The 22,584-nt window shown below is 47.1% G+C and overlaps 1 protein-coding gene across 3 annotated transcripts in view; it reads left to right on the top strand.

Moving 5' to 3' along the window:
• GUK1 (guanylate kinase 1) overlaps window positions 1-22,584 on the top strand; it is a 345,694-nt gene that overhangs the window by 121,551 nt on the left and 201,559 nt on the right. For all 3 annotated transcript variants that reach the window (XM_069647070.1, XM_069647072.1, XM_069647071.1), the window contains exon 3: window positions 3,548-3,589. In XM_069647070.1, coding sequence (XP_069503171.1) covers window positions 3,548-3,589 — 42 coding nt within the window. The remainder of the gene's footprint in view (window positions 1-3,547; window positions 3,590-22,584) is intronic.

Here is a 22,584-nt window from a genome sequence, read left to right as displayed (position 1 = left end):
TGCTCCAGATATTGGAAGTGGGAGTATTTTACTATTTTTTTAAAGTTAGGAGAAAAATGATTTTTTTTAGGGAGTAAAAGTCCAATTCCCAGTGATAGTATTTTAAGCGAATAAAAACGTTTCAACTGAAAAACATAAGTGTGTTTGTAATATTTATTTCTTTGCACCTATTTACTCATGCACATTAAAAGATACAAGTTTACTTCTTACAATCGGGAAGTTAAAATAGTAGTTTTTTTCCTTAGGTACTACGTGCACTACTGGTCCAAACCTACCCATGGAGCTTTGAGGGTGAAAGCAGGACGCAAGAGCCTACTTGTCTTTTTTCCTATTTTTTGTTGGGAGTATTTTTACACAAACTCCAACCACAGAAATGAAGGATATCATTGCCTTGGACACTCTAGTGTAATTGTTTGTTTTTCCCGCAAACATATCATTGCCTTAGTTATTGACATTGAGAATAATTGTGATGGTGCTACAAGTTTCAAAGCACAAGTTAACTAACAAGATGTGCCCTGCAGCTAATGTAACATCACTTATTTTTCTCCAAGAAAATCTCAACATTTGATCTAAATGCCTCCTACTTTGCCAGTCCGGAACGTGTACTCAAGCCCATATCATTATTAAAGTCAATACTGAGGAAAGTATACTTAATCAGTGGGCCGTAATTTTTTCACTGTGAAAGGTACCCTCAGACCATTTATTAGTCTTCAGTTTTAAATGTTTTTGCGTTGTCGTGATCCAGGTTAACTTCCTAAACAAAAGGTTATGGTGCAAAATTTGCCCTTGCCACTAGGCATTGGCTAGTGATAATTGACTCTTGGCAAATAAGAACTGGTGTGCTGTGTGTATGTACAGAATAGAAGTGGCAAGTGACTCTTTTATGGCAGAGTAGTAGCTTGAAATTTGAATTTCTGCCTACTGGCCTAGGTTCTGTAAAACCATCTGTAAGCTTACTGAACTCCACATACTACAGAGTTCCAATCCCCCCAAAGTAAGTTCGACAGGCTGAACATCCCACTGAAATGAACATGTTCTAATTAAATTCACCCTTAATTGGACTCACAACAGTCATTCGGAGTGCAGTGCTACAGTTGAAAAATTGGATTCAATTTCCACCTTGCCCATCAAAATGCAAAGACTTGAGGATCTTGCATGACCAGGAAGAGTTCAGAGATACCTACCTTGCTACACTTCATGGATTGAGCGGTTCTTTCACAGATTTTCCATTCAAAAGACATGCATTCCAAATCCTGCTAAAATAGCTAACATCCTTATTTGGTACACATCATAATGGAAGCACGCAAATCCAGATAAAGGTGAGACTGGGAAAGGACCCACAACCGTACTAAACACCTTCTGCATCTTCTGACTGACCAAAGGGAAATTCTGATTCATATCACCATATGTACAAACGAGATCATGGTCTGAAATGGGAAGAAAATACTAAAATCAATTTATATGTGATGATAGGTTATTTATAACGCGCTTAATACCCAGAGGTTTCTAAGCGCGGACCCGGGAATCGAACCTGTGTTGCACTGTGTTGTCTTACTTCCAAGGCGAACACACTGCCGCTGAACTATTCTCATAAATATAGTTCAGCTTCCCTACCAAGTTATATAGATGCACAACACAAATGTGTACATTTGATAGTACTAACTATTGCAAACAATCTCTTGGATGCTGCCTCTGGGACTGCACTACTTCTGCTGAAGGTCTGGCATGAGTAGGCTTTTTTCTGTCCACTCAGGAACTTTGGGCATTAAAGGAATGTATGGGTTTTAACACTGCCTCCCACGCGTGGTCTGGGTTTTCTAGACATGTGGGCCATCCAGATATTGATTCCTCTATCCACATTTATTGCTGGGTTGCCGACCTGCGCATCCATTTATTATCATACAATTTAACCATGCCCCTTAATCCTGGTTAATCTTTGCGTTGCCATCATGTATGTTGAGAAACCGTTCCCAACTGACAAAGGACCTCTTGCCAAATACTTCTTGCTTTTTCTCTCCTTTTCCATAAACTCCTTTGGTGATTCATCAGCTACTGCTTTTGTCCCCACTGAGTACAAGAAAATGGAGGAACATCTTCACTCAGGGTCTTGCGAGCTGCTGTGTCAACTGGCAGATGTCTGTGTTGCTCCAGTTTAAATTGGGCTTCAGACTCTTTCCACCACCAGCATCGGCTCCGGATCCCACCCCAAGTGCTGCAGTAACCAATCGAAAACTCTATCGTTGCTTTAAAAACCAAATGTGATATCCAGAGTTTGGGGGCATAATGGATACAAGTTCCTGCTCTTTCCCGTGGGACACTTCAACGCCAGAACTGCCAACTCTGTACTTCCTGGCACTGTTGGCTGTATGCCGTTATAGGTGAAAGGTCTGCATCTGTGGACCGCAAGAATTATGTCACTCTGGGGGCCCGCTCCATGTACAGGATGTATGCACGGCAGCAGTGGAGCCTGTGGCCCGCACACAAGTGTGCGCAGGGGCAAAGCTGCTGGCCCAGGAAGGCTGCTGTACTGTGCCACCTAGTTCGAAGGGCAGAGACGTGTGCTGGTAAGGTGAGGGTTATTCAAAAGTGCAGTGATTGCTTGGGGAAGGCAAATGGGGAGGTTCAGGAAGGGGGAGCCCTGAAAAACACAGTAAGCGGAAGGGTAAACTTGGAAGTCTGGTGAGTTACAGTACAGGGAGAGGGCATTATGCGCAGAGGGAGGAGACTTTTCAAATGTAAATGGAGATCTCCTTTAAGCGGCTCATAAAAAGGAATGCGGTAGTGCTGAGGCTGAAAGCCATGTAAGGGAGTGTCTTGAATGGGGGTGGCAGCATTTGTAACATTCCGCACATAACTAGCGTGTAGACTCCTTAGCTGTGGTGGTAGAACTGATGTAGATGATATCCATGCATATGTGGAATGCTGTAAAAGACTGATGTCCAACTTAAGTAATGATATTGCAGCAGGCAGCATCCCAGGCTCAGATGATCTGCTTTCAAAAGCTAAGGTTTGTCGCTGACAAAATACTTTGTTATGGGCTCTTACAATGGTGATGCGTATGTTTTGGACTGAGGATTTTGCTCAAGCGTCTTCCTTCTACTTGTAGGCGATAATCAGCCAATAAAAGAATGTGCAGACCCTAGCCGCCTTTAGAAGGTTCATGACTGCTTTGACCACATTTGAATAGTAACCTTAAATAAAAAAAGTGATTGCCCTTGCGTATGTGGGGCACATCCTTTCATTGTCTCAGAAATGAACACCCCAGTTACAAGAGCACACCTTATGGGGCAGGATGGACTGCTAATTTAGCAGTGATGTCGGAGAGAAGGTTAATGGGAAACTGATCACAAAAACATTTGTATTTATGAATTCTTTGAACTCAAGATGTCAGTTCAAGTTCTCGTGTGTCAAAGCCAAATTAGTTGCTGTAATCGTATTACTTCAGGATGTTGACTCTTGCTGTCATCTGGGCATTGTTGTCTGGTTTTATTCTGACTAAACTTATTTTAGCCAGGCTGCTGTTTCATGGTGTTGTTTCTGATTGCAGACACCACAAGGAATCCAAGACCCGGAGAAGTCGAAGGCAAAGGTGAGTAGTTGTGCTCAGTTTTGGCTTTAAATTATGGTTTGGGTATTGATATGGGATTCGGAATGGTATGTAACTGGTCACCTGAAGATGACATGTAAAGAAAGACCACCCATACTTGTCTGATTTTGGGGGGGGGGGGGGGGGAGTGCATTAAAATTGTAATATTCCTTTGAATTTATCTAGCCACTTGCTAAACTAACCAAGTTAAGCCTTTACTTTGTGGGTCCATTACGTCTTGGTCATTTTATTTTGTTTTAGATTTGTCTGGTTATTAAATAAACTTGTTTATATTTAGTCGGATAATTCCATCTTCTGAATCTCCCATGTAGCTCAGAGTTCACACACACACTGATGCGTTCTGTTTAACGTTCATGTCGCATGTTCGAATCCCGTAGGAGTGAAATGTTTTGTATCTTTTTTTTTTTTCCCCCACATCCCAGCAATCTATAAACCTAGTATGGCTCGTGACACAGTACACAAGTGAGTATGTTGATGAGTGGAATGTGAAAGGTAAACACATTTTTAAAAGTAGCCTATTTTTCAACTAGATGAAATGGTTGGAAAGGTATTGTGGGTAATAGAGTATTCACCTTTTAGCAGAACTGTCGGAGATCTACACATATAGGTAACAATGTGAGGTACTTGTGTGGTATGAACCTAGCTAGGAAGCAGCAGAGTGCTTTGGTTGATTAAAGTGACAAGGTGTCTGCAGTGGAGCTGGTTATAGAGTGTGCTAAATCAGAGCCACCTGAGAAGTGTTGCATAGTACCCAGAGCTTTGTGCAATTCCTGGAACTGAATGAGCGTTGCCGCTGTGGGGATGTTGTGATGGTGTTTCACACTGCCAGCGCAAAACCAAAAAATAGTGTCTCCTGTTATCACACCCCTTATCCAAACATCTGTGCTGACCTCCGGTGGCAATTTATTTCTACCAAGTTCAGTGTTTGCATTGCCGCAGACCGACTTCTGATACAGGCTTTTTGAAAGATAATTCAGGTTGATATTGGTATGCAGTGTAGCTCTCTCAGGATAGGGAGAAGTGATCATATTATTTTTTTCTTGAAGGCTTTTAGTTGGGCAGAAGCGTGACATACTGTTTTGAATGGTGGGGTGGTTATGGTGGGGTTGCCAGAGTTGTTTGCTTGTTCAATGTCAAGTTTGATAGAACTAGGGATTGTACTGCACTCCTGAAATTGGAGGACAAGAGCGGCTTGCATTTGCACAGTAATTCTTTTTTATGGCAGGTGTTCTGGATCTTTTTCGCAACACAATGTTAGAGAGGTTCCAGTTAATAGTGAATCCTAGTGATTCAGTACTTGGAGCACGCTTTGGGTTGACCCATCTCAGTTTGTGAGCTATCCAAATAGTTTGAGATTTTGCCTTGTCATATGTCTGAGGAGCACAAACTCATTTTTTAGGGAGTTCAAAAAGAGAGCTTGGCTCGCATAACTCAACACAAGCCAGTGCTTTAGATGTGAGTGGTCTTCTATCCAGCCAACTTTCCGATATAGCTGTGTCACCTGCATATTTATGGGGTGTTAGAGGGCCCCCACAGGCTCCATGTAGATTTTGAAGATGACTTGTGATCGGATGTAACTTTGGGGCACCCTGTATGGGACTGAAGTTCTTGATTCTAGTTTCCCATCTGGGCTAGCTGGTGTCTGCCCAATAAGTAGAAATCGAACCAAACCAGACCACTGAAGAATCTGTAAAAAAACAATTTGTTTAGCGGCAGTGTCAGAGGTCACACGGCGGGTGTCTGACGTGGCCAACACATCAAGGCAGGACAAAGAGGTGAAGGTTCACTTTGTCCATGTGTCCTTGATGTGCAGGTTGCCTTGACATGTCCGATTATGCTTTCCATTAAGCATCTGGGCCTGGATCCAGAATGGGTAGTACTGTAGTAGGCCTAGATGGTGTATTTGTCCATAAATGCACCATTACATTTTTGGGATCACCTTTACTAGAGATGGAAGGTTGGCAATTTGGGTAGTGTAACACAACATCCAAGTTTTTGTTTCCAAGTGGGCGTGTTATTCCTGTTCAACGAGCAAAGCTGAAGGTATCATTTGAGTGAGGCATTGATTATGCACAGGAGGGGGAGCAGTGCTTCGCTTTTGATTAGTTTGGCGGAGGAGAGGACTTACTCATGTGATTGGTCTAATGGTGTTTGAGATTTTGTTGATTGAAGGGCCCAAATATTGACAATTTGTGTACAGCCTGTAATGGAGATTGTTGGAACTGGTGTGGCAGTGTCATTGATGTGAGTTGTGGTTCTACAGATTTTGTTGATACATTATTAATGGTGTTTAATTTCTCCACTGTTTAGTGGGACGTGTGGTTCAGGGAGAGGATTACATCAGTGTTTTATTGCCCGAAAGAGAGCTTTTATTTTGTTTACTGCCTTAGTTATTGTTGTACAGCAACGTCAGATTGTGGTTTGTTTTTAGCAACAATATGTTTATGCCCAGCGAATGGCCCGTTTGCTATCCGTGAGCACCTGAGAATACCACAGGGGGCAAGTCATTTTTTCCTTACATGATGCAGTTTTTATGGTGCATGAGTGTCTGCAAGTGTGCTTATATTGAATGCGTAAAGGATTGAATCGATGTTTGTTGTTGGGCAAGCAGCGGTTGATGAGGATAATAGGCTGAATCCCAAGACTTCTGTGGGATAATTCCTTGAAGGAGTACTGAAAGCTAAAGCCAGACAGCTGCTTCCTATGTTGCTTAGTATCACCCAAGTGGGCTGGACTGGTATGTTAGTGTGGTACAGGCAATCCAGTTTGAGGGGTCCTGGACATTTGAATATGGATGAGGATAAGATTTGGTCTAATGAGTTCCACCTTAAGTGGGTAAGCCCTTTGTTTATCGTGCTGAAGCCCACGAGTCTGAAGGTGGAGTCATTTGTGGCTGTGCAGCTTGGAAGGTTACACACACAAAGATATTGTTGATATTGGAGACGGGCTGATATGTGGTCTGAAGTGTTGTGAACTGCACCCTGTGGACAGATTAGGTGAAATGTTGCAGCTAAGCTGTGGATAAGGGTGGGGTCCAGGGGTGGTACACGTGATAAATACTTGCAGGTAGCAGGGCAATGTTGTCTTGTTAATGGCAGCAAGGTCTTTGCTCTCTTTACTAATTTCACTACTGGATTTTCCAAGTATATCAAGTGGACTAGGGCAGACTGAGCATTAATGGCAGGGTGATGGAACCTGCCGAAGGATGTGCCCTTCTCCCTAACTTTCCCCATTTTGTATATGCGTGTGAGATGTGGGGTACAGGAACCCCCTAACTGCTCTTGCTTGTATCTGTACCTTTCGCTCATCTTGAATGTGAAATGGGGTGTGAGGATGGGTACTTCAGTGGGCAATGAGTCATAAGGCAGGCGAGCACCAGCAAGAGGTGTGCATTACAGCTCCACAATCCCTTGCAATCTGCATCCAGAATGCTGCTGTAGGATTGTTGCTGTTGGCATGCGGTTGTGGGAATGTCCAACTGTTAGCACTGCGCAGCAGTGGAGTTGAAAGGGTTATGCTATTGGGTTTTAGAGTAAATGGCCTGACACACATGGTCAACCTTGTACCCTGTCCCCTGACCATTTGGGTAAGGCTGACAGGACCCTGATGCACACCAGAGCCCAACCATATAAGCATCCAGAATATCTTCTAGCAGAAGACGAAGAATGAATGCACAGGAAGGGGGGGGATTTGCCGACTAATCTACAGGATTCTTGCCAAAGACCATACCAGAGAGTGCCTTTAAATCAGACCCAGGTGGGTAGGCGGACCAGCACTTATTCTTTCCTGAGAACCCTGGGAAAGCAACCGGTTAGGTACTATACTGTCTCAAAGAAATGGGGGGAAGATGCATCTAGCTTAGGAATCCAAAACCCTGAATGGATTCCGTAATGTCTTCCAGAGATTTACTGTAAACATAGGACACAGGCTCTGATCTTCCATTTTATGGTTCTTGATTAAAAGAAAAGTGAAAGAGAAACCACTACTCGATTCCAAGATGGCGACGGGTAAGGAGTAGCTGTGCGGGCCGTGCTCTCCTGAACAATGGGTGAAAGTATTGCGGTCCACCACCCCGTGGTACTCCAGTGACCCGTGAAGGGACGGGGCAGAAATCCGGGCACCCATCGGAGGAGCGGAGAAGAAGAAAAGAGCCGCCCCGGGAGAGTTTTCCTCGGCCGGTTTGGAGCGGGAGGAGAGCGGGGAGGCTGTCTCTCGCAACGCGTGTCCCGGACGCAGGAGGAGGAGCCGGACGGCCCCTTGGAGACAGACGCCCGGCTGTGTGGGCCATTTGGCTGAGAAAGCAGAGTCTCAGTGCCGGAGCAGCGCCGGATGCTGGCACGGTGAAGAAGAGTTTTGCCCAGCAAAGCGGACCCCCCCGAGCTGGAGCGGATCGGGGAGGAGGCGGCGGGGCGGCGCGCCGTGGCGCGAGGCCTGGCCAGTGAAGGAGGAGCCCCTGGGGGTCGGACACCCAGCTGTGTGTCACACTCGGCTGTGAGTGCCGGGTCTAGGTGCCCGCCCGGTGGAGGAGACCGATGCTAGGGAAGGCGAGGCCCTGCAACGCTGGGCGGCCCTCAGCCCTCACGGGTGTAGGAGTGGAGGGCTGAAGGGCGGCCCTGGCGAACTGCAGGCAGTGACCGGAGGGCCTGGAGGAGAAGGGCTGTGGCGCACAACACCGCAGTGAGTCTAGACTGTGAAGAGAGGAGGGGGGCAGAGGGAGCTGTCTCTGCTATCCCACTGACTGTGCAGCCCGGTGGGGCAAGATCAGTAAGGGCCCGGAATAAGCAGGGTCCCAAAAGGAGGCTTTCGGGTTAACAGTGCTCTTTAGCCTTCCTTCCTGCTCCGTCATCTTTGTTTACAGGCTGAGGATAGTGGCTGGCGAACTGTTTTTATAGGTGTACAACCCACCTTTGGCCGGCAGATTCACGTCTTGTTGGGGTGGCAGGAGGGACAGCCGGATTAAAGTTAATAATCGGTCACCCCATCAATTAATAACTCCCCTCTCCCACAGTGGTGACTTTCCAGAGGTCATAGCGCTGAAGCCCTAATAGAAGCGCCGTTGGACCTCGGAGGTGGCAGAAAGGGGAGAGAAGCCCACAAACCGATACTGGCCCGCAGGCGGCATCACGCAAGCATATTAGCCCTCGTGGAAGAAATTGGGTGGAGGCGGAACCCCAGCAGAGGGAGAGGGAGTAAAGGCGAGAGGAGTCAGACCCCACGCAGCCAAACCTAGTCTGTGTTGATGGCCTCTCGAAATAAAGGGAAAAGTGGAAAGACATCGCAACACCCCCCGGGACTCTCAAAGCACTCTCTATGGCCGGTACAGGACATGGATGAAGGTTCGGAGTGAGGCAATGAGGGAATGGAGGGGAGTAATACGACGGAGGGGACGCAAGAGCTGACCCAGATCAATAGCCAAGACTTCTTGGGGGAAATCCAGGTGCTCCATACCAACCTGGCTAGGACATTTCAAGACCAGTTCCAGCTTATGTGAGCTGATCTAAATGAAGCCCTTGGGGAGATCAAGCGGGATATGAGGCAACTGGGAGAAAGGACTGATCTCTTAGAAAGGGGTCTTCAAGAAGTTGAAAAAGAAACTGCTAATAGTGTGGCTTTGGAGCACCTGGATGTGGCGCCCCAGAACCTGGAGATACAGATGGAGGATATTGAAAACGGGTCCCGGAGGATTAATAGAAGGGTGAGGCAGCTGCCGGAATCGGTCTCGGACAAGGATCTGAAACAGGAAATCCAGGGTATTTACGTGGGTATCTTGGGAGAGGTTGGACCGGACAGCATTGAATTAAACTGGGTTCATAGAGTTGGTAGGCTCTCTAAAGGGCCTGCCCCAAGACCGAGGGACGTTCTTTCCCCCTTTTCCAGATACGCTCAGAAGGAGGCGGTGGTCCAAGCTGCAAGGAAAAAGGAACCGATAGTGTTTAAAGGCCAAAAGATAGCTCTATATCAAGACCTGTCTAATATTACCCTGATAAAGAGGAGGAAGATGGCGCCAGTGTTGAAGGCTTTAAATGAACGTGGAATAACGCTACAGGTGGATATTTCCATTTGGTTTAGTTTTTGATTGGGAAGGTTCTCAAAAACGAATGTCAGTCCAGGAGGGAGCTGGTTTGTTGCAGATGGATCTGGATGATGGTCCTTCAGGCAGTGGGGGGGGGGGCACGGGTAATAGGCCAAGGGAGAGGCCGTGGGAGTGGTCCAGTGGTGGACAAAAGGCAGAGGGACCAGAGGGGGAATGGCAGCTCGCCGAGTGAGGGAAGAGGGGCCTGTGCAGAGGGTGGTGCAGGCGGAAGGAGCAGTGCCTGATTTGGATTAACAATGGGCAAGGGGTAGTAGACCTTTAAGGGTGGCAGAGGAGCTTGGTGATAGGGAGTGCAACATACCGGGATCAGTAAGGGCAAAGGGGCCCGGCGGGAGGGAAGGGGGTAGCAGAGGGAGCAATGGTTTGGGGGGGGGGTTCGACGGGTTGGGCAGACGGGGGGGTTGGTCTCGCACTAAGTTGGGGATGTAGGGTGGGCGAGGGAGGGAGGGCTTGGGAATGGGTCGTAAAAACGAATTGGGGGACTCCAGTCCTATGGACTGCGGAAAGGTGGCAAGCAGTAAAGGAAAATTAGGGACTCGGAATACTTTTCGCTGGAGAAGGGGGGAAGTCAATGGGATGGACCCGGTGAGGCAGGGTAGGGGCCGTCCTTGAGGAGCACGCTGCATACCAGGTTGGTTTTCAAATGGTTAACGCATTATGTTAGCGGCTGAACTCCCTGCTTAAACGGTCAAAATTGGAACAATTCGTCAGATCCCACAAGCCAGATGTTTTGGCAATGTAGGAAACCCACCTACTGCGGAGGGATCAGCGGCGGCTGCGGCTGAAGGGCTTCCTGCAAATATTGTTCGCATCGGGACCTACCAAAAAAGGGGGAGTGGCGTTCGGGAGGGGGATGGACTTCCGCGTCACTGACACGCTTCAGGACAAGAACGGGAGATATATCATGGTTCGGGGAGAGTACATGGGTCCACACTAGACAATAGCTTTGGTGTACGGCCCGAACATGGGCCAAGACCAGTTTTTGCGGGAGGTTGTTGGACCTCTACAAGATTCTGCAAGGGGGCAGGTGATATTGATGGGGGACTTGAATCTGGCATGGGACAGACTGAATGATCGCTCACAGCAGGAGGGGGGCGCGGCAGCCTCGCCGCAGTTGAAGGAACGGTGGGAGGAAGCGGGTTTGCGAGATGTGTGGAGAGCGCTAAGGGGAGGAGAGGAGTTTACATTTTTCTCAGATTTTCATAGATCGCAGTCCAGAATTGATTATATTTGGGTATCTGCGAGCATGGTTGGGAGGGGGGGGGGTGGTACACTCAATAGTGGTAGACCCCATGGGGATAGCGGACCACAAGGTAGTTCAGATGCAGCTTTGGTTGGCGGGGGGGTCGTAGGTCTGGGGTGTGGGGCTGGAAATTTCCTGAGGCACTCCTGAGGGATCAGGTGACGAGGGAGGAGATGGAAGATAAGATCCGAGAGTACTTCGAACAGAATAATGGTGTTGACACGAGCCTCGAGGTTAGATGGGAAGCTTTTAAAGCTACTTTGAGGGGAGACTTAATCGCCCTGCAGGCGTAGAGACATAGGCAGTTACGGTGGCTCGAGGCACAGTTGGAAAGCGAAGTGGAGGCCGCCAGGGTACGGGTGGGCGAAAATCCTAGGAAATTGTGCGAGGAGTATAGAGCAGCCGAAGGCCAGTTGAGGATCTTAAGGACTAAAAAGGCAGAGGCGGCTATGCTCAGGGTCAAGCAGAAATTTTATGCGAAAGCCAATAAGGCTGACTCACTCCTGGCGCACCTATTGAGAGGGGATACGGAACGCAATGTCATTATGGCCTTTAGGAGCAAGGAGGGTGCAAGACTCACCAGGACAGAGGAGATAAAAGGGAGGCTGGCAGAGTTTTATGAACTATATTCCTCAGTGTCCCTTAAGTGGTTCACAGAGGGAGTTTCTTGGGGACCTTTCGCTCCCACGGCTGTCCAAGGACGAGGGGATGGAGTTAGGCCGAGCTATCTTGGAAGACGAGGTACGGGCAACCATAGCGGCTCTCCCCCTTGGTAAAGCCCCGGGACCGGATGGCTACCCAGCGTCGTCCTATAAAAGTTTCTCTCATCTCTTGGTTCCACACTTGACACAATTATTCAATTCATTTAGGTCTAGAGGCAGTATCACCCCCTCGATGGAGGAGGCAAAAATAACACTTATACACAAGGCAGGCAAGGACCCCAAGGAATGCACGTCGTATCGTCCCATTGCACTTATAAACACAGAGGTGAAAATTTATACTAAAATATTGGCAAAGAGGCTGGAGAGGTACCTTCCCTCGCTGATTCACCAGGACCAGTCAGGCTTTGTGGCAGGGAGGCAGACGGCTGATAATATTCAGCGGGTGGCCCACGTAGTCGAGAAAGCACGGAAGACGACCACTCCAGCGATCCTCTTAGCGCTCGCCGCTGAAAAAGCGTTTGATCGGGTGGAGTGGTCGTTCTTATTCCAAGTTATGGAGCGGATGGGTCTGGGGTCGGAATTTATTAGCATGGTCGAGGCAAATTATAAGAACCCCAGGTCGCAGATACTGGACAACGGTGACACTAAATTAGGCTCAGGCGAGGTACGATACAGGGATGCCCTCCCTGTCCCCCCTGCTCTATGCAATATACCTGGAACCTCTATTGCTGGCGATAAGGGAATCAGACAGAATCCGGGGCATGCCATTTGGGGGAGGCCAGCACAAAGTGGCAGCATTTGCAGATGACATGTTGCTAATGTTGACGCAGCCGACGGAGTCCATCAAGGCAAGCATAGAAGTGTTGACCAAATTCGGGGAAGCATCGGGTTTACGAATCAACTTGCAAAAATCTGAGTTCATGAACCTATCCTTAGAGGAGAGCGAGGCAAGGGAGCTCGGGCGCTCTCCCCGTTCAAGTGGAGCCCGGGCGGGATAAGATATTTGGGGATTCGGATTACCCCTTCCCTGGGCGGGTGGTATGGCATGAACTATTCTCCTCTTCTCAAGGAGATCAAGAGAGACTTGAGGTGGTGGAGTGCCCTTAGGACCTCCTGGCTAGGGAGGAGGGAAGTGGTCAAAATGGTGATTCTGCCTCACATACTTCTTTTCCAGGTGATTCCTTTGGCTGTCCCGGCGAGCTTTTTTAGGGACGTCGACCGAGTGGTCAGGGAGTTCGTATGGGAGGGTAAGAGACCGCGTTTGTCTTGGCGCCTTCTTACGGCGTCCAGGGGACGTGGGGGCCTGGGGTTGCCGTATTTTCGGCAGTATCACGAAGACGCACTCCTTCGAGTGATTAGGGAGTGGTTTGCAGCCGAATATGAGAAGCATTGGATACAAATGGATAGAGCAGTCGCCCGACACCATCTGGGAGAAGTATTATGGCTCCCGCGGAGACTGCGACCATCGCATATTTATTTGAGCGACATTACAAAGAGAGTGGTGGCCACTTGGGACAGGGTTGTGGAGAGACGAGGGGTTTCATCTTTTCCATCTCCTCTCACGCCCATCTTCAATAATGGAGATTTTACGCCGGGGCTAGGGAGAGGGGCGTTTCGGGCATGGGAAGGCGGGGGATGTAGGATACTGAGGGACATGTTCCGCAATCGTACGGTAAAATTCTTTGAGGAATGCAAGCAGGAATTTGGAGTCGGGGAGGTGGAGAGACAGATACTTTCAATTTAGACACTGGGTGATGTTGGCAGAGGGGCAGCCACACGGGATTTAACACAATTTGAACGGTTCTTCCTGACCCACGATGGCTCTAGGGGCTTGATTTCGGATTTATATAAACTTTTAGAGAGCATGGGCCCGGTGGTCAAGTGGCCGTACATGAGAGCTTGGGAACAGCAGAGGGGGGTGGAAATGGAAAGAGAGGACTGGGAAAGGAAAGACTATGGAAAACAATTTCTAAGATAGCCAAAGCGTCCCAGCTACAGGAAGCTTGGTATAAGTATATCTTTGGCTGGCACTATACTCCAGCCAGTTTGCATGCGATATACCAGCAACCTCAGGTGATTGTTGGAGAGGCTGTGGGGAGGTGGGTACGGCTACTCGTATATGGTGGGACTGCCCACGTATTAGACTTTTCTGGCCCGAAATTGCCAGTGCCCAATCTCAGACTCTAGGGCTGGGGGATAGCAAAGACCCTAGGGAGATCTTGTTGGGAGGGAGGGGGGGAAGGGGGAAGAAGTCGTCCCAAGGCGCACAGTCTTCATCTTGGCAACAATGGGGCTAATCGCACAAAACTGGAAGAGTCCAATGATCCCCACGGAACAGGATTGGATAAGGAAAATGTGGGATATTGTTTCATTGGAGTGGGCCACATATGCAGTTGAGGGGAAGTTGGGGAGCTTTGCGGCTGATTGGGGAGAGACTTTGGACTAGTTGAAGGGAGAATTTAGGGAGCAATGGTGCCCACAAAGATTAAAGTTGCTGGACATTTATGGCTGAAGGGCCGGGGTGTTTGGACCGAGCCTGATGGACTTATTTGGTGCTACGACCGGGGTTGGGAGGATAGAGGTGGGAGGGAAAAATGTGGGTGGTGATGTTGTTTCTATTCTTTTGTTTAATTGATCTGTTATATATGGTGAACTCAATAAAAAGAAGTTACAACAAAAAAAAGAAAAATGAAAACTCCTAACTTTCCCTATACTACGGGCTGGCCCTACATAACAAAAACTAACTAGGGTGTTGGTCAGTGTGTCCATAAGGAAGATCCGTCCCCTGTCCAAACTACTCTAACCTGAAACTACCACTACTAAATCAACTAATGCTCTGGAGGAGGACTCCCGTCTCCAGTTAGCTGGTTCTCACCAAGTTCTCTTCAATAAAGTATTCATAGGTACAGTAACTACTTTTATCAAGTCCTATAGTTCAGATACTGGGTTCTTCAACTTTTCAACTGTCTTTTACTCAAAGGTTCTCTTATTCTCCTCTCTTGTGATCTTATTCATTTTTGTCCCTTTTTTCCTTGGGATAATTCCGTTCCTCCTTTGTTAGCCAAACTTAAGATGTTCTCTTTACTCAATGTCCAATCCTTCTCTTGACTCAAACGAAAAAGATTGCTCCAATAATGAGTATCCTCTCTATTGACTTTTGTCACTTTGTCTTGCCTGGGGCAAGTGTAAGTGTTACAATTATATTTCTCACTTTCTTCTTGTATTTCGGGTGGTTTACTCTGACTGGGACAAGTATGAGCATTTTAATGATTCTCGCCGTTCGTATGCTCTTCCAAAGCTTCTACTATATTGGGCCGAGTCTGAACACCCCAGTCTTTATCTTCATTCCCCCACCGGGTCCCCCACTCACCCTGTTATCTTCGTATCTCAGAGATAGCATTGCAGAGACTTCGGTCAAGACGGGACCATCTTTGTTGAATGTCAGGTTGGCTTCTCTGCTCTTTGCTTCAATCGCTCGTCACGCTATGCGGTGCCTTCAGGTAAGTGGTGTCTGCATCATTTATGGACTCCCAAGTCCACCGGGATCATTCACGCCATCTGTTGTTCTTTGTATACTGTGCCAGTATCTCGTCTTAAGGTTTTTTGTGGGTCACACGCTAGGATTCACACTCCAGCTTTCTCCCAGTCTTGGATACTGTGCATCCTTGTTTCCTTCAGCTTATCTTCAACAGCCAATTTGAAACTACTGTGTTTCTCTCTTTAAGGTTTCTCACCACTTCCTTTTTACTGGGACGCGTATGAGTGACCCAAAAATGATTACAGGTCCCCCTCCCAGGTCTCCCGATCTCTCCTTTACCTTGAATATACGGGGCAACGTCACTGGGTTTCGCACTGGATGGGGATTTCCACTTGTCCGGTTGGCTTCTCGTTAAGCGTTGTTGCAAACAGCTCTTCTGTTCCTTCTTCCGTTATCTCAATCTACTTTTCAGCGTAGGTGATATCAGCGTTTGTTTGGCCCTCCTGGTCCACCATGCCTCAGTTGCAGTCACGCCACCACCTTCCTTGGCCTCGGGACGCACTGGTACTCTTCGGTTTCCTGCGCCGCCGCCTCCTCCTCCTCTTCTTCATGATAGGTTTATGACTCCCTGGCTGTACGCCTCACTCTTTAGATGCTGCACGTCCAGTCTCTCATCCACAGAGGTCAAACGGCTCTTTTGAACTTCCCGGGGTCTCCATTTGGTGTCTCCCCCTCTTAGTTTTACGAAGTAGTTAGAGCTTCCTCCGTGGATGGGGAGAGTCTGTTCTCTCTATCTGATTCATGTTCTTTATTCCTTGTGCTTTTTCATCCCAGTAGTATATAGGTTTTCAATTGTAGATGTCAGTACTGTTTGACAGTACCAAGCTTTAATTGACTCTTCATTGAAAGAGCTTTCAAACTTGTGGCTTAGGGAGTTCTGTACCAAGTGGGAGTCCTTGTCCCCAGAGGGTTAGTGTCTCCTCGTGAGGTCCCGCTTGCCTCTACCCCTAGGGGTGGGGGGCACATTGCACAGCAGGCTCACCTCCCTAGTCTCATAGGGAAGGGCTCGGTCCTGCAGAGAGGTGACAGAATCCTGTGATTTGTCACAGGCCCCTTAGTCAAGGGGTGCGGCTCATGGAAGAGAAAAACCTAATTTATTCCATCCCTCTCCTCCCCCACCAAGCAGCAGTGTTTGTGAAGAATACCTTTCTACCGCCACTATCCTTGGAGCATTTAAGGAGATAAATGTTGCGCCAGTGGGCACTTACTGGAGGTTTCCGTGTACCTTATGTCGACTTTTATTTACCACCAGAAACCCACAAAACAAACTTCTGTGCAGGGGTACAGCCAGGAGTCATCTGAGGAGCAGAGCCGCAGGCAGACACCAGCTCCTGAACTGGAAACCAAGAAATAGAAAATGACTGCAAACCTTTTGAAGGCGTCCTTCCCTTGTTTTGGACCACAAAACAAATTAACAAATTGGTTAGAAAGTTTGCCTGAGCCAATGGTATGTTAGTGAGGGTTTTAAAACTCAAACAAAGAATCAGACTGTCAATCTGGGCTTGGCCATGAGCAGAGGAGCTTGAGAGTACTGGAGAGCACCAGAGAACGGGAACTGATTGAGCACAGGAAAGAGGTTTGCGCCCTCGAAGGGTGAGCAGATCCCCTTGAGTCCAGAAAGACGGGTTTGTTCCAGTGTGGAAGAGATGTGCCGCTTAAAGCCAAATTTGTGGTGTGCTCTAGTGTCAGGTGAGCCCCAGGAGCCCAGAAGAGGGGTGCGCTACAGTGAAGTGAGTGACTTTGATCCCTGGAAGAGTGGATGTTGAAAAGCAAGGTGGAGAGCTCCTTGACCCTGGAAAAGGGTAATAAGTAACAAAGAAAAGGAAAAGCCCAGTAAAGCAGAGGGCGTTTAGGTCACTTGGCAAACGGAGGAAGCCCCAAATTCGCGTGGGGCGGAGATACCTTGTGGTCTTCAGAAGAAGGGCTTAGTGACCAAGATCTAGACTGTATGCCTTTCTTGTTGCTGTCCCCTTATGTAATCGTTTTTTCAAAGGTCGTTTCCAAAGAGCCTTTATTACAACCATTCTGAAACAATTTCCATGCAATAGTCTTATTTTTGCTAAATAAAACACTGACTTTTTTTTACAGTGTCGGTAGTTGTGTGTTCCCTTGGCCATGTGAAAATGGGCAGAGTCTAATGAAAGTATGGCTAAATAGGATGCGATCTGTTGTCTCAATGTTTTTTGCACAGCATCCATCCATAGTGATGTGACTAAAGCAAATCACGTGTAAGCCAAGTGTGTACAGCATGGTACTAACGGAGGAGAAATAAAGGTAACGGCCTGTAGATGGGCAGGTTATGGTGCGAGAGGCTGCTATGTGTTTATACAATAACTGCAAAGTCGGTTTAGATCCTTGAGAAGAGGTTTTAATAGAACTCTTAGAAAGTTTGAAAAATCGTTGATGGCACAGTCCTATTTTGTGAAGACGTGACCAACTTAAAAGACGAAGTGGAAGGGTTTGTATGTAAGCTAGTATATATCTTTTGACATGGTGTAAAATCGTTAGCAGCTTCTTTCACGGCCTTTCTTAACTTAATTTCGTTCAGCTGCCGAAATCTCCACCGTATTGTATTTGACTGCTGCATGCATATGTTTGTTTCAGCACTGGCAAACACAATTTGCAATGTACACGTTAGCAAAGTGTGCGCCGCGTTCTAAGCGCTAGAAAAGTGAACAACGTGACTAATTTATTTTTACACGTGTAAAAGAAATATTTTGACAACACTAGAGATTTAAACCAAACCTACACATGGCTTGGGGTTCAAAATGTTTAAGCAATGATTTTTCATTTGGACTTAATTATTCTGATCTGTAAAGTGATTTTCCCAATCTTTATATTTTGCACCCTCTCTTGCATCTTGCATTTGCTGTGAACGATGTTCAGCTGTACTTCATGGACGTGCATGCAGCATTCCTGAGCTTGATCTTTCTTAAAACGGACAATGTACCTAATATTTCTTTCAGACCGAGTTCTAGTTTTTTTTTTAGTTTACCCAAAAGGCTTTTTTTCTTTTTAGTTGTATGTAGTAGAGCAGACGTTTTTTGCTTCGAAGAGCAGTATACCTCTTTAAGAGGGCATTTATTTTAGTAGCAATATCTGAATTGTGAGGTGCAGTAAATTGGATGGAATGTATGGGCTCAGATGAACAGGGATTGCAGAAACCGAGGAAAGTTCCCATGGCGCACTCTGCTGTGTAGGATTCCATGCGTACGTCATGTAACACAATCCCGCACTTAGAGACTGGTCTTTGGTATTAAGGGTGTAATAAAAGATTAATTAGGGTGGGTGATTTCAGTTGGAGGGAGTGAGGGCAGTGCGGGTTGTTAGAGAGGGTGGTGGTTGAGTGGGTAGGGATAGCAAGGTGGTGGTAGACAGTGGTAGGGTGGGTGATTGGTGGTAGACAGTGGTTTGTGGGTGGTTAGGGGTGTAGTTGGATTCGGTGGGTGGTGTTAGAGAGTGGGTGTGGGTGGCTGATGGTCGTTAGGGCAAAAATCATGAAGAAAGCAGCCTCTGGAGAACTTTTCACAAGTAGACCAAACAAAACCCAACCAACACACGTGATTGGGGTGCAGAGAGGGGGCCCGGGGTGGGCGGCTGTAAAAAGGCAGTCTCAGAGGACAAAAATCTGCAGTGAAAAGTTGCCGTAAAAATCACCCAATTTTCAGCAAAAAAGTACAATATGAAATCACTGCGCAGCCGGGAAATGGAAAGTCTGGCACCGACTTTCTCCCTACAAAGCTGCTAGTTTGAGCACATATTAGGCTACTTAGCACAGTGGAGGTTTTGTGGAAACGGATTTCAGTGATTTGGACGTTTCATGCCATGGCATTGCCCGTTGCTATGCTAACCAGATATCAGTTCGGAACGCCCATTCATCTCCAAGCCCAAAAAGAAATGTTGGTTTCAACAGGGCAACACTTGAACGAGGAAAAGTGTTGTATACATGAGCTGTCAATTCCACATGTTTTACGCCTAAATACAATATTTTGGAGTGAAACTGACATTATTTTGTTGTCAAGGACGGTGTTAGGACATTTCAACCTCTTCTGTTGAAAGGAGGCCCCTCGCCCCAGGAGGGCGCCCATCAGATACTCCCATGTGGCCATTCATTAGTCTTCTTACACGGCAATAGATTCCTTTCTTTATTTTCATTCTGGGGCTTTTAATATGCACTTTGCAGCGCTCATGTTACAAGCTTCACGTGCTGGAGTCATTCAGGCCATCGTTTGGAAGTGACAGCCTGAAGGGCTCCAGCAAATGGAGTTTTTAACACGAGTGCCGCAAAGCACACCTTTAAAACAAGAAATACACCCATGGGTTAATTTCCGACGATTATCGCAAGAGCCAGTTTACAGGGAGCTGAAACACTAAATGCCCACTGAAAAATTATACATTCTTCGTCACCTAGGGTCTAATGTGGCAGAACCTGTCCCATGATAATCTGGTGTATTTCTTTGTCTCACGTATGTACCGCATGGGCACCCCAACCATCATGTTGAAATGTGCACCCTCCCGCACACCTTCATTCCAGGCCTGTTTTTTTTTGTTTGGGCAAGTGTAATCTCATGAAAGTAGCTTTGTTTTTCCCCACATTTTGCTTTTGCTTTATGGGAGAATCTTACGTACAATATACATGCATGGGCGGCAACTGTAATTATTTGGGTGAGACATTAGACATTATTTCAACCTTCTCTGGCTAAGTCGTATATTATTTTGGTTGGGTCACATGACCCTTGCCCAAGCTGCTGTCCCTTGTAGGCCACGCCCCTAGACCTATCGTTTTCTCACCCACTTAAAGCACAGATTACTTGTGTCTTTGCTTTGTAAAGTCTGGCCTTTGTATCCTTCTGTAACTTTCAGCATAAATAAACTGTCTCTTCTCTAGCTCTGCTGAGGAGAGATTGAGAACAAAAAGTGAAGCATAGTCGTCCGTTTTACGTTGCTTGTGCTGGTAATGAAGCGGGGCATGCTCTGAAGGTGAGTGCATAGCAGGCAAACCTGTCTCCGTTGTTCACCAGAAACTGTTTGTGACCTACAATTTACACATATTTAAAGAGGTGTTGATCAGATCATTTGGAGGTTTGAGCCATCCAAAAGCTGAGCAGTTGTCTCTGGCTTCAATATATCTATATCAATTGGAATTTTAGATCGCATGCTATGCCTAGGCCGACATCTAGTGAAAGCTCCGGAGTATTACATTTGTTGTTTTCGAAACTCTAAAAGGGACGTCGACGGGGCATACCAGTAATACTATCCCTAGTGTGATGTCCATTGTACCCATGATCCCCACGTGTCGAGTTCCTTCAGATTGTTTTTTTCTGCTATTCTAGACGAACGCTTATAGTAGAGTTCCTCTTTCGGCTTATAGCCATTTACTATTTTTCAATTACCGATAGTCGGTGATATAAAGGATATTAAGAATAAACTATCAAAACATCACATGCCATTGAAGACAAGAAAAACGACTGTCGGAAGACTCCTGCAGCGGTTCAGTCTTGGCCTTGGCCGCTCCGTGCTTCGGCCCACACAGTAGTGAGAGGTGGGGGCAGGTCATTTTAGAATGTATATGCCCCTTTTCTTACACTACATTCGTCTGACTGCAGTATCTTTCCGTTATGGACAAGACCCCCCTTTAAATTTTGCCCCAAGTGCAATAGAAAATTTCTGTGCGTCTATAAACACCTAGTCTGTAAACTGTGTCTTCCGAGAGACCACATCGAGGGTTCTTGTGGAGCGTGTAGGCTCTTCAAGCCCAAGACTTGGAAGGATCGATCTACCAAAAGCTGGGCCCACTACACCAGGCAACTTGAGGCCATGAAAGTAGAAGGTGCTTTCAGCGAAGGCAGCAACGCTTCGGTTTCTGACAGCTAAGGCAACGGGGTGGCTTTGGTTACCGAAGCGCAGGCTCTTGACCCCGGAAGACGGCAGCCTTGTTATGTGGACAACACCCGGCAGAGGAAGCACTATCGCTTCATCCACCACTAAGCACACAACCCAAGGCCGAGACGCGACACACATGTCGAGCGGACGGCAATGCACGACATCCATGGAAAGCTCTGTGGAATCTGTCCTCTCGGCACTCTCGTTCGAGATCGCTGCATGACTGGTCCCGGCCGTCGAAGGACGGCACAGACGTTGTGCAAAAAACTCCCACTGAGGGACGATCATCCGCGGATGAGGCTGTGGTTCGATGTTCTTCATCAAGTCAGGTACTAGGCCCCAAACAGTCGGGGGGGGGGGGGCATGATTCAGGGGGCCAGGGTAAGGAGATGTCGAACGGGAAATCAGATCATGCTTCCTTGATTGTATATATTGGCCTAAGCCCAGTCGCTCTGCGAAGAAATCCGCGTTGCAAGGTCCTGACCTTAGATCTGTGTTAGCCGCCATTTTAGGTCCATCCACCATTTTGATTCTCACTCTGATGTCACCCTGTGTTCTAAGATGGTGGACAGTGTTGTTCTGCTTGTAACATGGTCGTCTTGACCTCTGCTTACGAGTTAATGCTTAAACTGCCCGCAGGCCAAATGTTAGGGCCATGTAAGGAGACCTTGTCCTTCGTGGACCTGTGGATAGAGGATTACCTGTATCAACAATACTAATCCATGAACATATATTATGCACAATGCTGTTCGAGCATTTGATGTGAACACTTGTTTGACTATATTGTATGAGAATATGTACGAAGACTTAATATAGAATCCAAAGAGACACTGTTGCTATTGTAACCTGTTGGAGAATGTATTAAGGATAAACCAGGAATGTATAGATGCATAAATTAGGAACAAACTCGGCATGAACCCCTAGCCCAAGGAAATGGTTAACCTGCAAATGGCCTGGACATCGGATTACATACTGTATAAAAGATGCGACTATTCTGATGTACAGTCCCACTCACTGCACACACCAAACAGGGCTGGTATTCGCTGTGTTGTACTGAGGGCCCGATAGCTATCTGTTGCTTTGTCCTTTGAAAACTGTTCAGTTATAGAATAAAGATCTGTGTATCTTTTTGAACCTGCGTTTGGTGTATTTCCTTTTGGGGTACTCGGCCTCGATATTCTTTTTGCTTTCACAGAGAAAGAGTCCAAAAAGGTACTCTAAAGCCCCTCATAGGGATAAGGCCCCACCCCTCATAGGAGGAAATCTCAAGAGGCTAGGCCCAAAGAACCTGTAATACATCCTCCAATACATGAAGATTTAGGGCTCCCTTCTCAACCATTGGTAATCCCTAGTTCTGCACAATGGTGGGCTGAGGCTATGTACAGGGTCATGAGGAGGATGTCCTTCATGGCCAACTTCTATGAAAAGGGCCCTGCCTATTTCAAAAGTTTCCACCTTCCTCCTCCCCGCACTACAGCACCCTCTGGGTCACAGATCCCTGCTCAACCCCTTGCTAAGAGGTCTCGCCCGAGCATCCAGTGCAAGGCACAATCATTG

Source organism: Ambystoma mexicanum, chromosome 2q, assembly GCF_040938575.1.
Source record: "Ambystoma mexicanum isolate Mex_15411 chromosome 2q, UKY_AmexF1_1, whole genome shotgun sequence".
Lineage (NCBI taxonomy): Eukaryota > Metazoa > Chordata > Amphibia > Caudata > Ambystomatidae > Ambystoma > Ambystoma mexicanum.
The sequence above is the reverse complement of the archived record's forward strand: the minus strand, read 5'-3'. Positions and strand labels throughout refer to the sequence as shown.